This window comes from Neoarius graeffei, chromosome 14, assembly GCF_027579695.1.
Source record: "Neoarius graeffei isolate fNeoGra1 chromosome 14, fNeoGra1.pri, whole genome shotgun sequence".
NCBI classification, from domain to species: Eukaryota; Metazoa; Chordata; class Actinopteri; order Siluriformes; family Ariidae; genus Neoarius; species Neoarius graeffei.
The window spans coordinates 80,766,127-80,783,189 of record NC_083582.1 but is presented as its reverse complement, the minus strand read 5'-3'; the positions used below and the strand labels follow the sequence as shown (position 1 = coordinate 80,783,189).

Sequence of the window (17,063 nt, the reverse complement as noted above, 5' to 3'; positions counted from 1 at the left end):
CATTGTCTTAGTCCCTTACTTCCCTTTTATTGTACTTAATGTCTTCCAAAACTTCTGATTGTAAGCCAAATCTTTTTTTTAACCTTCCTCACAAGAGTTTTTTAACCTTGCTTACAAGTTCATTAGATACACTTGCCTTGTACAGTACCTAAACGTATGTTTTTAGGTACGCCTATCATATAGGTGCACGTTGTAAGTAGTAGCTCAGCTGTAACTATTTATTGCCGCACTTGATCCACTTATACCAACACCACACACTACCCTGTCAGTGCTATTCTGAAAATCAACCACCACCCAGATGATATCTACTCAGTGGTGGTCCTGTGGTGGTTCCTTTGCTTTGATGGACCTGTTGTATGAACAGCGTGATTTGGGTCTTACCATTCGTCCCGCTTCGTTGTTGTGGCGGTTCATGGCAGAACGAGCGTCTGGACGGTTTTCTCTGGCATCTGCAAACTCTCGGGATACAAGAACCCCAAATTCAGCATCCTCGCTACAGCCACCCCATTTCCAGCCCTCACCTGGTGGCCCTTTGTGGTGGGAATCACAGCCGCACATGGTGGAGGTTCCTTCTGCACAGGACCGAGTCACTGCAAATGCCACACCAGCTGAAGCAATTGCATGGACAAATGCAGATTCTCTAGTGGCTAGGGAAAGAGAGACATGCAGGGAAATAAGTGAACGAGAGAACACTAAGTGAGGATACTTTTAAGACTCTTTGAAAAGCAGATGCCGATGTGTGATGATTGGTGCTAGCTTTTAAAGTGATCCAGAAGACCGTGCTGTATCCTGAGGGTCCTGAATTTCCATCTGCAATCCTACTGAAAGTCTCACATCAGACAGTGTCTTAAGGGCACGGATCATTTTCTGTGATGCGTTCTGAAATATCAATGCACTATAAGGACAGGCACATCTTTTGACATGACGGTCTCAATTGTTGCACATGTCGTTTGTGCCTAATGCTACCTCAGGTTTCAGTGACAATGTGTCATCTTAAAGGTGCTCCAGCTCTCCAGATCAAGCCCCTGAGGCCACATGGGTGAAAACCAGCGATGGGTCTTCGTGTTTGCTCTGCAAAGGCATGTGCTGAGAGATGGATTTACTCCTCCTTTGAATGCAACAGATTATTAGGTAACTGGACACCATTGTTTCACAATTGCAGTACACTTACTGTAGCTCTCTCACTTTTAATCTGGACTCCGTCCCTAAGGGGCCACTGAACCTACCACACAGATCTTCTCAACGGTCAAATGAAAAACTCCTTGCTGCTGCTCAATCGCTCTTATGATCACCTTTCTCACCCATCACACCACTCCTTCCTGTACATTCCACATGTCAGGACGTGTAATGCATGTGTCTGTACAACATGCAAAGTTTCTAATGCTATGAGATTCCTGGCTTGTCATATAGTACACGGACTTAAACGTGCTTTAGCCATAAGGACACGGAGTTGCTGCACTCAAGATTTTTATCCGTTTCCACCACAGGAACGTTTTCATAAGCCCAAGAATCTTTTTAGAAATTTTACCCCTGTTTTCACTACAAGAACCTTTCTAGAAACCCAGAACCTTTTTCAGAGTTCAAGAAGTTTACTCGTTTCCACTACAGGAACTGATTTAAGAATTTTTCCAATGTTACCATCACAGGAACATTTTCAGAAACTGGGAAACCTTTTTAGGAATTCAGGAATACTCATGGTTCCATCACAGGAATATTTTCAGAAACTTGAGAAATTCTTTAGGAACTCAGGAGCTTACTCCATATTTCCACCTGAAGAACCTTGTCAACCTTTTTCAGTTTCCATTGAAGGCACCAGGGCCAATTTTAGTACTTGAGTCATAATTCCAGTAACATATTTTTGGTTTCTGGTAAACTTTTGTTTGGATTAAATGCTGCAGGTGTGCATTTTGTACGTTTCTAGTAGTATACTGCTTATGCTAACTCTAGTCAAAAATCTGCAATACTATTAACAACATGTTCAAACAAAACAAAGCAAAAACATAAAGAACAGCTGAACTGCTAACACCAGATTAGAGATCAGTTCTCAAACAGTGCATCACTTCACTGTTTACTACACCATCTCTCACATTTCACTTTCGTATTCTTTGATGACTCCCTGCATTATTGCATAAGACAGTTACGGGAACTACAGTGTTGCGTAAGAGACAAAAGGTGAGCGACGTGATCTCTTATTGGCTAGACAGGAAGCATGAATCATCAGAATCAGGTGACTTTCCCATGATACCATCCATTATGCTGTCACGCAAGGGCTATGCTCCTATTCTATTCAACTATCACAGATGATTCATTTCATGAAAATTAGATGCAAAACTATTCATTTCTTAACAGGATGTATGTTGAACCAAGGTCTAATTTTCAGCAAGGTTGCATGTTTGCGGTTCCATTAGTGTCCTAGTAGATTTGCTGAATATGCACATATTTCGTTTTATGTTCTATTGTTCTGAAGAGTGTAAACACACACTGCTCATTTCTCCTGACGCTTGTGTGTTTGGGCACACACCTCTCAGGGTGGGAGGCCTGATTGAGGCCAAGTCGGTTCTGGCAGGCCCAGCTGGGTCGACTACAACAGAGCGCTGTGAGCCGATGGCCCCAGGAGCCGTGGCCTTGAGCCAAATGCAGAGCTGCTCCCGCTACCTGCTGGGCCCATGAATCCGCCTTTGTCTCTGTGGTGTCACACTGTATTACCCACACAAAAGGACCCAGCAACCCGCACCCCCACAGCCCGGCTTAGCTCTGCCCAGAGCCAGCCTGGCATTCCCAACAGGAGCAACCCCCACCTCCCCTTCCACCTCTACATACACATACCAACCACCTTTTCCTTCTCGCCCTTTTAATTCCTTTTCTTTCCCGTCCCGCTTCTTTAATCAACCCTCAAATTAACAAACAGCCATCCCTAATGTTCTCAAACACCACTACCTTCTTAGTATCCTCCCTGTCTTCAGGCCTCTCTGACCTCTCCTCCAGGCTTCCCTCTGCCCATCATGCACCCCTCCCTACCTTGCTCCCTCCATGATGAGGAAGGATGGGAGATTCCCTTTCAGGCCGTTTTCACGACACAGTCAAAAGGGCGTGTGAATGGGCCGTTCGTGGGAGCTGGGCTGTAAGAGGCACACTGAGATGGCTCATACCGGCCTTCACGCACAGTAGGGGTTGAGCGGAACCCCCCCAGCCCTTTTCTATTGCTTGTAATCTCATTTGGCCTCCTCTCTCTTTTTCTCTCATTCACTCATGCACTCGCTGACCGGCTCCCTCCTGACACATAAGCTAACACACTGCTGCTGATCAGAGGGCTGCACCTCTTCACCCTCCAGGACAAGCCACCTCCGCTCGGGGAGCACTCGCTATCTCTCAGCACGGTGCCCGCTATTCCAGCTTCCCCGTTGGTTTCTCCTTTCTGCCTTTTGTTTAAAGAACGAAGAAAGGCTTTTCACCCTTTTGCAGTGTGATTTGTGGAACGCTGACCGATGTCTCCAGAACCTAAACGAGTTCTGTAATTAAAGCTGTGTTTAAATGACTGTACATTTATGTGCTTCTTTACAAAAATGGATATTAATTTGGATATATAGCTCATCCTTGGTCTGCTTTCCGATGTGAAGTGTATAATTTTTGTCCGAATAGGTACACAGCAAATTCAGAAGTGTTAAATTTTGGGTGTTAGTGAAATTTGAGCAAAAGTAGAGTTAATTTTACTCTGATAGAGTTAAATCCATTATACGTGACTTCAGTTGATAAATAGTTGGTGTCAAAATCGGCTGTAAAAACAAAGCGTCACTAAATCAAACCTGTCAGTGTAATTGTAGAAATACTAACTCTGAACTTCTAACTCTCAACTCCGATCCTGGGTTTTACACTCGAAGTGTTCGTCACCCCGCCCACTGCATAGACACACATCGATTGGCTAAAGCCAGAAGATCTATGCGCGCTTCACCGACTGCTGCATGAGGGACCGTGCTAATGACCTGCGTTTATTTTGATGAACACTTTCATGCATACTGTATACAGGAACAAAGTAATGAACATGCTTTGATTTTTGTTGACCAGTTGACTTACTTTAGACATTTCAGAAGCGATATTCTAATGAGAGTGAAACGACATGTATTGTTCCATATTGTTACATTTTTTTAATGTGACTTCATTTTTTTGGGGTGCAAATGTTTAAAATAAATGTTTAATTGTAAAACACAAAATACGTCCACCTTTATTTCAGCAAACTTTAATTTGAAAATCATTTCCAGGAAGAGCCGTATTTACACCGTTTAAGTGTTATGGGGCGAACACTTTTATAGTCAACAAATGATCCTCTGAGAGAGTTAATGTCTAACACTACATATCAGTGTTGAGAAAAACTAACACTGGATGTTGTTAATAAGTGTTAACTTTTAACTCCAAAAAGAGTGAAAAATGACACCAAATTAGTGTTAAGGTACCAACACTGCAGAAAGAGTTAAATTAACACTCATGGGGTGGACCCATACAGACACTTTAAAAGTGTTGAAATTAAATCTGGTAGTGTTAATTTGGCTATGCGGATTTTGCTGTGTATGTTGCTGGTTCCGATGGTATATTCTGTCTGCAGCTCTGTGTTTTATTTGAATGGTTCTGGGGGAAAAAAAAATCAGATCGGCCAAGTTACTCAGGATGTGTTTAGTGTCTCACTGCAGCTACAAGCCTAAAAAAATTAAGTAATGGTAAAAAAGCCCAGTGGTTTAGGACTGTTCTGGGGACCTGCACAGAGGGTTTCATGCTACTTGAACATCTGATCCACCTTTTGGAGCACTTGATAATTGGCTAAATAGGTTAATTCAGGGAGGTAATTGCCCAGTAATTGGGCATATTTAGAGCAAGGACATCTTGATAGCCTTTAGGACTGGAGGTGAGAAACCCTGGTTTTGGGCACAATATGCCTTGGTGTAATTTACGAACATTATAGTCATCTTGGACAGCTGGAATGTAATGTGGTATGATTACATGAAAGGAGACCAGGTGAAGTAGAGGGAATGTCCTGGAAATCTAGAAGTGATGTGAATTGTTCCAGTTTGGGTTTAAATAGTCTTCTCTTTGGACAAAATTATGTATGTAAAGTGGACTCTGAAGCAAGTAGCACTGTAGCTACTGTTATAAAGCAAAGAAGTGTTTACATTTGACTAACATTTTTAACCAAGGCAGCTTGCAACTGAGTGCTGATGGTCTTGTTGAAGGACCTAACATGGGCAGCTTGGCTGTGCTCTCAAGCTTTTGATTGGTAGCCCAAAGCCTTAAGGAAATGCTGGACCCCCAGATTTGGCTGATCAACTGCAATATTTGAGATACCATGTCAAGTTGATTACTATTCGTTTTCACACAGGCTAATGATCCTCGAGCCTTTACCTTTGTCCAGCACAGGGCCGAAGATGGCCAGGTTGTCCTTTATGGTCGTGCAGTTCCATCTGCGACCGCGGAACTGGTGCTGACACTCCTGGATGCCCAGTTTGACCCCTTCGGCAACGCTGGGCATGATCTCGATGTAGTTGCGGCAGAAGCGCAGCTGCTTGGGAACTAGACCAGGAATGGAGCCACACAGGATGGGCTGTGAGCCCAGAGACGAGTACTGCTGCCCCAGGGCTAGGGACCTGAGAAAGGTACAAGGGGAAAAACATGCATCAGAATCAAGCTGAAACCTTTCTCGGGTGATGCATGCAGCAGATGGGCAAAGAGTATTGCTTTAAGGGATTGCATAAATGGAATAGTGGAAGAAGTTGTACTAACACACCCTGTTTGAATATGGCCTGATTTAATTTAGATAAACAGATTTTATGATCTTTGCTAAATGAGGTTTGGATTGCAATAAACTGACGATAAATAAAACCCATAGAGGACACTGTAGCTGCGTTTATGTGCATCCTTATCTCGTCTGTTGATATTATTGTACAGGTTCATCCACAGACAGCTGTTCGAAATCGTTTCACTAAAGTACTTTTATTCTTATCTTGTTTTCCTGTGAGCTCGTATTAATTGGCACATAATCACTGAAGTAAGCTTTGATACTGGAGGTGTGAGTCAATTGTTTGGCTCCTGTCCATCTTTATTGGACTGTGTGGGTTTTGCAGTAGCTGACAGAAACATTGTAGTGCAAGTGAAATGTTCATCTAAGCAGTGGGCATCTGCCTAAACACGGCCTTGGTACCACTGCACTGAAACGGGCATGTCAGAAACCAATTCAGTTTAATTGCCTTCTTTTCTCCCTGACATAACACTTTAAAAAAAAAAAAAAAAGGTTGGAAAGAAAAATGTTGCCTGTGTTTTAACACGCTTGCTCTTTTGACAGGCTCAAACACAACTGCACCTTTATTAACAGGGTTGTTTCCCTTGCCAGTGAAATGTGTCTGAGATGTTTTTGACTTATTGTTTATTCCTGGTGGCGTGCTAAACAAGCGCAGTCTCCGTCTTTCCTTCATAAAGCCATCCACACCCCTTTCAGTCTGGGTTCATCATCATAAATCCTATCTGTGCATCCATAGTGTCTGGGGTTTTTTTTTTTATTAGAATGAATTTGGGCGGCACGGTGGTGTAGTGGTTAGCGCTGTCGCCTCACAGCAAGAAGGTCCTGGGTTCGAGCCCCGTGGCCGGCGAGGGCCTTTCTGTGTGGAGTTTGCATGTTCTCCCCGTGTCCGCGTGGGTTTCCTCCGGGTGCTCCGGTTTCCCCCACAGTCCAAAGACATGCAGGTTAGGTTAACTGGTGACTCTAAATTGACCGTAGGTGTGAATGTGAGTGTGAATGGTTGTCTGTGTCTATGTGTCAGCCCTGTGATGACCTGGCGACTTGTCCAGGGTGAACCCCGCCTTTCGCCCGTAGTCAGCTGGGATAGGATCCAGCTCGCCTGCGACCCTGTAGAAGGATAAAGCGGCTACAGATAATGAGATGAGATGAGAATGAATTTGAAGTCTGCATGAAATGATTTATTATATTAGAAGAGAACTTCAGCTAGTTTAGAGTCACATCCTTAACAGGAAAATAAAGTCTAAGCACATTGCTATGTCCTATTATGTTACAAGTCCTGATGATGATGATTAAAGCTCTGAATGGTTTTGCTCCGATGCATCTTGCTGATATTCTGCAGCACTATAATCCATCCCAAGCGTGAAGATGTTTGTCTCATATTACTAAACTCTGTAGCTCTGTACATGTTTGAAATCTAGATTAAATATGCACTTGTTTAGCAAAACCTATTCATGGTGCTTGGGTCTTTATTTCAGTTTTCATGTATTGTTGTGATTTTTGTAGTATTGTGGATGTAGGTGATTTTATGAGAACTAGTTATTTTTTTTATTACGTGTGCATTATCATAAATTATTTGGTGCTTGAGATATACAAGTTCCAAAAACAATTTTTTTTCCCAAATCCATTTCCAATCTTTTTCATTTGTTACATGATCTGATATCTGATCTACCATTTTTAGCTCATCTGGCTGCAAGCCAGGCTGGATGAGCTAATGCTATCGCCCGTCATCCGTCCGTCGGCATCGTCCGTCCACAGTTTACACAAATTGCTGCTACTCCAACAGGATTGATCGGATTTCGATCAAACTCACACACCGTGCTCCCCAGGTGGGTGTGCATAAAAGTTGTCAAGATGGTGGTGCCACCTGTCATATTTATGATTTTATGGTCATCTTGGCCGGTATGAGCTACAGCCTCGTTGAGACTACTTTTATTTATTGCTGGTATCAGCCCAATACTGATGCTGGGTTTCCAATCCACACCGTCTCTATTTCTCGACATTACATTACAGGCATTTAGCAGAAGTTCTTATCCAGAGTGATGTACAACACACCCCGAGCAGCCTGGGGAGCAGTTGGGGGTTTGGTGCCTTGCTCAAGGGCACTTCAGCCATTCCTGCTGGTCCAGGGAATCAAACCAGTGACCTTTTGATCCCAAAGCTGCTTCTCTAACCATTAGGCCATGGCTTCCCCATATATAAAGAGAAATCCTAGAAGTAACCATGTGTTATGATTATTCTGTACATTTAGAATACCTGAGGGTTCCTCAAGGCTTCCTAAAGACATTTCACTGAAAGGGGAATCTCTTCTTTAAATGTTCTTCAGGGCTTGTCTTTCTTTAACCCTTTGGTGACTGACCCCTTGAAAATGGTTCCTCCAAGAACCATGACGTTTCAGTTGTCAAGATAACGGAAAAACTAAAATACAAATACAAGAGCATTTTGTTTTGTGCACAAGAGCATTGTGACGTATCTTTCTGTTTTTGTATTTTAGTTTTTCCATTGTCTTGACAACTGAAACGTCATCGTTCCTGGAGGAACCATTTTCAAGGGGTCAGTCACCAAAGGGTTAATGTCTAAAAGCAAGATCTCTTGGCTCTACTGGTGAAATGATCTTGGTCCTATGCTCTGAAAAGCTGAGCCATATCCCTGTTCCTTTTGCAGACTTTGCTTCACACACAGAACTGAGAATAACATTGTGTTCACTGCTTGTACTGTTTCTCCAATTATTATTATTATTATTATTATTATTATTATTATTTGTACTATTTTCCTATTCTTGGGGTTTCAACTGTTGGTATGTCGCTCTGGATGAAAGCGTTTCCCAAAATAACTAAATGTAAACTGTCAGAATTCCCCAGAGAGACTAAACCAAAGAGCCCTATACGGTTCGAACCTTCACATGTAGTTGTGTACTGCAGTGCATTCCGGGATTTCAGGAGCACGTTGGACGGCCTCCACGACACCTCCAGGCTTCAGATTGGCAACTTATATAATTCTTACCTGAAAAGGTGTGCTTTTGGACACACGCTGTGAATAAGGAATTATAGATTGCATGTAGTTACAGTCTCAAAGTGTTCTTCAGTTTGGCCCTCTGGGGGAAGCCCATAAAAATTCCTTATAACAAAGGGTTTTCCTTTTCATGTTCCATGTAGAACGTGTTGGAAAGCTAGAGCTATTAACAGAGCCATCCAAAGAATCTGTCAATGTAGTGTGCACATACAGACAGGCAGAAGACACGTTAAAGGAAAAAACAGTGGCTCTGTTACACTGTGTGGGGATTGACTGATTTTATTGATCGATTGATTGGTTTTTCCCTGGCATGGTTTGGCTTTACTTGGATGGAAGTGTCACTGCAAATCAACCTAAAACTCTGTTCACTTATCTATTCTGATGGGCGTAGCCTTATCCAGGATGACTCCGCCTCTATCCCCAGGGCACACAGACAGAGTAAATGGTTTGATGAGCATAAAAATGATAAATCACATGTTATGGCCTTCACGCTCACTATTCTCATGGTCAGTATTTGGTGTGAGACGACCCTTCGGTTTAAAAAAATAAACTGTCCGTCTCAGGTCCAGTGAGGTCAGTTTTATGTGGAAATGATCTGTAGGTTTTCCTGAGCATCTTACAGAACCAGCCACAGTTCTTCTGGACACTTTGACTGTCACACTCACTTCTTCATTTTACACCAAAACCCAGCAGCCTTCATTATGCTTTCTTTTTTCATCTGAAAAGTGTCTCTTATGGAATGTGCTGCTCAGATACAAACCTTTTTTTTTCCCTCTAACATTTAATTTTTTTGCTGGAAAACGAACGTTCAGAACTCTAAAATGTTTTTGTACTGACTCCATAATGTAGAAGTCATAAAATAGAAATCTACAACAAAGTTTGGATGAAAAAAAATAAATAGGGGGCCAAAGACTTTTGCACAGTACTGTAGATTTCAAATAAAGTTCCTCTAAACAGCAGTACAAAAAAGTAAATCAGATTAATATATGGGACGATTCTTTGCCTTTAAAACCGCAGCAGTTCTCTCAGGTTCACTGAAGTTTATCCAGATATTTTGTAAAACCTTTCAGTTGTTCTTGAGATTTTTTTCCTGTCACATAAGTAACTTTTTTTTTTTTAAAATCTGTTCCTGAATATCCTTCCTTCTTCAATGATGTTTTCTGGATGTTTGGACGTCTCTTTTCATTGACGAGCTAATCCAGGACATATGGCGGTGCTACTCAGGTATCCGTGCACTGACGGACTCTCGGCGTGTCCCAGTGTCCCCAGCGGCCGTGTGGAGAATCAGGAGTAAACAAACGCACTGATCACAGTATGCTCACTCGCTCAGCATGACCTCATGGCCCTGCAGGGTGCAACCCTATCACCAGCTCTGACATCGTCGCCTCGCTCGGGCCCACACAAAAGCCCTGAATGTGATGTCAGAGCTCAAAAATCCGCCTTGGAGGCATTCTGATTTTTCGACCTCCTCACCACCACCGTCCTCTCATCTCTCCCTCTCGTTCCATCCGTCCGTGCACATGTGTGTTTTTGATGTCACGTGAAATTCAGTGTGTCTCAGTCACAGACTTTTGCTAAGGAAGGCTTTGATACGTGAGACGTGCGTCAGCTGCTCAAATCTCCACCTTGATGCTTCCTACTGTGGGTCAATATCATCGTATAGGTGATCTCTCTCTCTCACTCTCTCACTGTCTGTGTCTCTCTGTCTCTCTCTTTCTGTGTCTCTCTCTCACTCTCTCTGTCTGTATGTGTCTCTCTCTCACTCTGTGTGTCTCTCTCCCTGTCTCTCTCTCTCTTTCTGTCTGTGTGTGCGCGTCTCTCTGTCTCTCTCGCTCTCTGTCTGTGTCTCTCTGTCTCTCTCTTTCTGTGTGTCTCTCACTCGCTCTCACTCTGTCTCTCTCTGTCTGTGTGTGTCTCTCTCTCTCTTTCTGTGTGTGTCTCTCTGTCTCTGTCTGTGTGTCTCTCTGTCTGTGTGTCTCTCACTCGCTCTCACTCTGTCTGTGTCTCTCTCTGTGTGTGCGTGTCTCTCTGTCTCTCTCTCTCTGTCTGTGTGTGTCTCTCTCTCTTTCTGTGTGTGTCTCTCTGTCTCTGTTTGTGTGTCTCTCTGTCTGTGTGTGTCTCTCACTCGCTCTCACTCTGTCTGTGTCTCTCTCTGTCTCTCTCTGTCTGTGTGTGTCTCTCTCTCACTTGCTCTCACTCCTCTCTCTCTCTCTCTCTCTCTCTCTCTCTCCCTGTCGGTATGTCTGCAGGAGAGTAACTCACCATTTTTTTAAACAATACATCAATATGATGACCCCATGTTTTAACTGTCTGCATGTTATTTAATTCCTTTGCTTCATTAGATGCCAATTTTGTTGCTAATCCGTAATTATTTTCCTCAACTATGACTTAAGCCCATATATCTGCCAGATCAGCTCCTGAAGTAGTGTTTACTGGAAGCTGAGTTCCTTCCCCTCTGTGTGAGGTGAGTAAGAGACATAATTACACCGTCTGCTAACCGTCTAACTGTCCATTAATTCTTCACCCATGCACAGTTTGTGTATGTGTGTGTGTGTGTGTATGGTTTCTATATTAACAGAACACTCCATTTTGCAACATAATGTAAAACCACTGCATCGGTAGCATAGCTGTAATTACCAAAGACAAAAATTTCAAAACATTTCTCTGCATGAAGAAAAAAAAAAACTAGATAGAGACTGTCACTAAAGTCACAGTAATTTGCACTAGCTGACCTTTGTCAGTTGAAGGTCAAGGAAAAGTTGCACCCTGCCACCCTGAACAAAATAATAATAATTAAAAAAAAAAGATTGAAAAAATCATGAAAATTGCCAGAGTTATAAGTGACTGAAAAAAATCCCGTTTTTCATGGATCATTCCGGTTTGGTGATCCGGATCAGCACCAAAAGTCATAGCAATGTAATTCAGCCCAGAGATATTTGGTGATGATTGATTGAAAACTGAGGGAGAAATGGTGTCCTAAAAATGTTATAATAATAATAATAATAATAATAATGAAGAAGAAGAAGAAAGATCCTGAGTGAGAGTAACAGTTTGTGCCACCGCTGCTCTCACAAATTAAAAAGAAAACCTGTTTACTCCAAACTGACTTACAGGGAGATTATTGAATTTGCTGAATGTTTAAAATGGCAACTCAATAATACATTGTAAAGTTGTTAGGATGAAAAATTCTGTGAGAGAAAGTCTTACCAAAGCTTTAAGTCCTAGTGAAAATTCATCCTAATGCACTTTGTCTCATGCTGTATTATCCTGTCTATAGTAAAGACTAACACACAGACGTGTAAACGTGTAATTTACAAAACACTACACTTTTACAATTTACAAAAATCGCTACTCCTCCTACAGGATTGATCAGATTTTGATCAAACTCATATGGAATGTTCCCCAGGTGGGTGTGTATAAACATTGTCAAGATGGTGGTGTCACCTGCCATATTTAACAGTTTATGGGCGTTTGGAAATTTTGCATGACTTGTCACACCACACACTACTCTTCGTAAACTGCTGGGAAGTTTCACTGAAACTCACCCAGAAGACTCTAAAGACATAGTCCAACAAGAATTGTTCACCAGGTGGCACCACTTGCCATGGATGAGAATACACAGGGGTCATATGCAATTTCACAAAAATCGCTACTCTGCCCACAGGATTGATCAGATTTCAAACTCACACACAGCAACAGTGGCCGGTATGAGCTCCAGCCTCATTGAGACTATTTTTTTAATTGATGAATTAATCATTATGGCTTAAATGATTTCAGCTATTAAAATGTTTAAAGGGATTTAAAACCTGCATGTCATTTATCATAAAAATGTTACCTACTGCTGTCTGGCAAGTCACGCTGCAATACAGATGTGAGTGGGGAGTGAAACTCTTGTAGTTACCAGAAGACCCGCCGCCACTGTAACTCTAGCTATGTAATTGGTGAGAGGCCCAGGGCTACAGAAACGGAGATTGGCGCCGCCCAATGTGCCACATGGTGTGGGAAGGACTTTAGACGTAGATGTCATTTATCAGAAAGTTGAGCTTCATATCTGAGCTTTGGAGTTTGATCAGGAGACCAAACCTGCTCTCCTGACTAAGCCCAGCTTTAAGAATGTTTATTAAAAGACACTTAAATTGTAATTAAGCAAATCTGGGTATGAGCTATATGTGCCCCAGGCAGACCCACCTTCCTGCCAGAAAGAATCAAAATTGCTGAAAAATTGAGATGGAAGAAGTGATTTTTGTGAAATGTGGACAACGACAGACAGACGCCGGACAACACATGATGGCATAAACTCATCAACTGTTGGCCGGATGAGCTAATAATGAACTTTGGTGTAATGATGGAATTATTAATGAAGTTATGGACTAATTAAGCCTTAATGAGCAGTTCAACAAAAATTGCTTCTTCTCAGTCAATTCCTCGCCGTTTTGGATTCTTTCTGGTAAATAGCTCGGTATTCCTAGGGTGGATATCGCTTCTATATATAGCTTGTATATAGTGTATATAGCTTTCAACATTTATTGTGCAAGGTGGCCCACTTTAGAGCGTTCCTTCTGGACTAGACGGGGCCGGAGTGAGTTACACTGTCATTGACGATCTCGTTTTTTATTAATAGAACACCTTTCATGTGTCTTAGCATCGAGACAGATCTTTTTCTGTTGTAAAGTTGTTCTGGAGTGCGCAAACTTCTGATGCGAGTTTGTACATGGGTCTTTTGTCTTGCTCGTACAAATACACACCAAGCTGAAGGTGTGTAGTGAAAGCAAGCTGACTAACGACATCTGACCTTGAGATTTTCTCAATTCTATTCAGATTAGGTTGGCTGATGATGAGTGAGGGATCCAAACAATGAACTCTGATGGCTCTAATGATCAATCATGGAGCCTGTGGTGCGACGTTTCTTTCCTTTCCACGTACTGTTTGACTCGGAACAATGGAAGTAAAACTTGATCATTGTGGTTTCATATTATCCTGTTGTTGAGTGTGTATAGAGACATAATGAAGAAAAGTAAAGCTTTCAAAGGAAGTAATGGTGATCACTGGTGCTTTTGGTGAGTACATAGTTTAGTTAGTACACTTAGCTTGTTTTGTGAATCAACAAATAACTGATTTTTACGCTGATTTCATGTATTATTTAATTTGTGTTCAACTAGCTAGCTCTATTTTAGAAGCATCTTTGCTGCTGCAGTCAAAGAAATAAGCTCCTTGTCGCAGATGAAGAAGCAGAAATGGTGGCTTGGATCTGGTTTTGGTGAGAACTGGGAGAAACTCCCAAGTGGAACAGGTGCATGTCTGAACAGGTCAGAGGGCCACCTATAGACCTCAGGCTATCCCTCTGTCCCTCCCTCTCTCCCTCCTTCCCTCTTTTTCAGTCTTGCTCTTTCTCCGTCTCTCTCCCTCTCTCATGTATCCTCCTTCCCCCTCCCTCCCCTGATGATGTCTGACGTTGGGTGGGCCGAATCCCCATGCTTCCACAAGGGGGGAAAAACATAATAATAATAATAATAATAATAATAATGACACATTCTCATGGGCTATGAGTCATATGAAGAGAGGGGATTCCTCTGTTCACAAAACAAATCAGGCTGCCCAATCTAAACAATCAGCTCAGAATGACGACAAGTCCCGACTCTCTCCGAGGCACCTGTATGTGAAGTGCATTACTCAACGTTTATTCATTCATTTGAAAAAGGCGCATGACAACACTTCTCTATTAGTAGCTTTAAGTAAGCAGCGTGGTTACACACCTACAATCTCTCAGCTATGCTGAGAATCAAGTCCTTTTTTCTCTCTTTTTTTTTCTCCACGTTCCACCAATACCTGAAAGGTCCATCTCCAAATAGTGATGAGTTTTTTTTGTTTTTTTTTTATTTGGAGAAAAATTTCAAATACATTTCTCACTTTTGCATTTGAAAGCTGTATAAATATTTAATGCCATTTCATTCTTTGTCCTTGGTCATTATTTTAAGGAGAAAAGTGTGAAATAAACTGCAATAAAAGGAGAAAAATGGATTCTCTTGGGTTCTTCGGATAGTCCTTAGGTTCTTCAAAAGGTTCTCTATACCTTATTTAATACATAAAGACTGTTGTAAGGTTCTACAGAAAGAAGAGAGAGAAACAAACACTTTAAGTTCATCTTCAGTGAACATTGTTTTCATATATATTTATATATTATATATTTTATATAATCCTTGGGAATTATGGCTCGAGAATATAAGTGGTTTGAAAACTACCTTTGCGGTAGAACTCAGATTGTTCGATTTCAAGAAGTATTATCAGGATCTGAGCCCATTATTTCTGGTGTGCCTCAGGGCTCAATACTCGGTCCTCTCCTTTTTGTTATCCATATCAATGATTTACCAGTTGTTGTTAGGCAATGCGGCATACTTATGTATGCAGATGATACTGTTTTGTTTTGTTCTGGTTCAACTGCATCTATAATTGAAGGAAAGCTTAATGCGGACCTTAAGTTGGTTGGATCTTGGCTTGGTGAAAATAGTTTGTTTCTAAATGCCACAAAAACCGAGTCCATGCTGTTTGCAACTCATGTTAAGCTTTCACAGGTTTCTGATTTTAATATACTATTCAGTGGTCGCCCTATGAAACGTGCATTTGAATTTAAATATTTGGGAATTATTTTTGATGAATGCCTTTCATGAAATTCCCATATCCAGTATATATTTTCTAAGGCTGGCAAAAGGTTGGGTATGCTAGGGCGCATAAGGAATAATTTAACGTTACACTGTGCGAATATTATGTATACATCTTTCATTCGCCCTGTTCTTGAATACTGTGATAATGTATGGGGGTGCTGTGGTATCGGAAATTCTACATCTCTAGAAAGATTTCAGCGGCGTGCTGCAAGGATAGTTACTGGAATAGGCGAGAGTGATAGGGCCTTAGATGCAGTTCATTGGTCCACCCTACAAAGTAGGCGTGATGACCACTTGTTCAAGCTTGTTAAGAAATGTATTAATGGGAGTTGCCCACAATTTTTCAGAAATTATTTTACTTTTAATAATGCCATACACAACAGGTTCACTAGACAAAGCAATACGTTACATTTACCAAGGGTAAGAACCGAGCTGGCTAAGAAATCTTTTTATTATCATGGATGTAAAATTTTTAATAGGTTACAATTATAGTTGATGATTATTTGACCTTTCCCGGATTCGCTTGGATGCTCGCAAAGCAGTGGTCACGGGTCGAGGTCGGCTTTGATGGGTGGTTGGTTCAGTCTCGGCTTTTGGCCTTTGTTTCGTGGGCGTCCGGGCGAATTCGGGAGGGGTCTATTCCAATATAATTATACTTTTATACATTTAATAATCCTTTTATATTTTAGCTTTTTTGTACTTATTGTTAGATTTAATATTAAATATATATTGTAAATAATGTAGTTAAATTTTATTATAATTGTTTTTTTGGTTTTTGTTTGTTGTAAGATGTATGTGTGTATAACAGGGCTCCTTTTGATAGCAGAGGCATTTTACCACTGATTGGACTACCCTGTTGTTTAAATAAAGGTTCCAATCATATATTATTTTATAAATATTTCACTCTTAGTTTTTATTTGTATAATTCTTATTCATATTATTTGTTTATTAGATAGATATGATATGTGCAATCCTCTGAAAAACACCACGGTGATGAGAGCCTCCTGAATAAACACGGTTATAAAAATAAATAAATAAATAAAAACATGGAAAATGTAGAGTTTATATTTAATCCTTTAAGAGTCAACATTATTATTATTATTATTATTATTATTATTATTATCTCATCTCATTATCTGTAGCCGCTTTATCCTGTTCTACAGGGTCGCAGGCGAGCTGGATCCTATCCCAGCTGACTACGGGCGAAAGGCGGGGTTCACCCTGGACAAGTCGCCAGGTCATCACAGGGCTGACACATAGACACAGACAACCATTCACACTCACATTCACACCTACGCTCAATTTAGAGTCACCAGTTAACCTAACCTGCATGTCTTTGGACTGTGGGGGAAACCGGAGCACCCGGAGGAAACCCACGCGGACACGGGGAGAACATGCAAACTCCGCACAGAAAGGCCCTCGCCGGCCCCGGGGCTCGAACCCGGACCTTCTTGCTGTGAGGCGACAGCGCTAACCACTACACCACCGTGCCGCCATTATTATTATTATTTCCATTGTTGATTTTCTCAGCTCTTCAGCTGGTGTTTGTATTGGTATCCAGTGAGAGCCTCTAACCTGAGAAATCCAATACCCTCCTCAGTATTCTTGCTGATCCT

At 41.6% G+C, this 17,063-nt stretch overlaps 1 protein-coding gene across 1 annotated transcript in view; it reads right to left on the bottom strand.

Annotated features, from left to right (window-relative positions):
- wnt3 (wingless-type MMTV integration site family, member 3) overlaps window positions 1-17,063 on the bottom strand; it is a 50,367-nt gene that overhangs the window by 5,061 nt on the left and 28,243 nt on the right. Inside the window, exons 2-3 of the mRNA XM_060940350.1 lie at window positions 5,389-5,630; window positions 382-647 (exon numbers count right to left, since the gene is read on the bottom strand). Coding sequence (XP_060796333.1) covers window positions 382-647; window positions 5,389-5,630 — 508 coding nt within the window. The remainder of the gene's footprint in view (window positions 1-381; window positions 648-5,388; window positions 5,631-17,063) is intronic.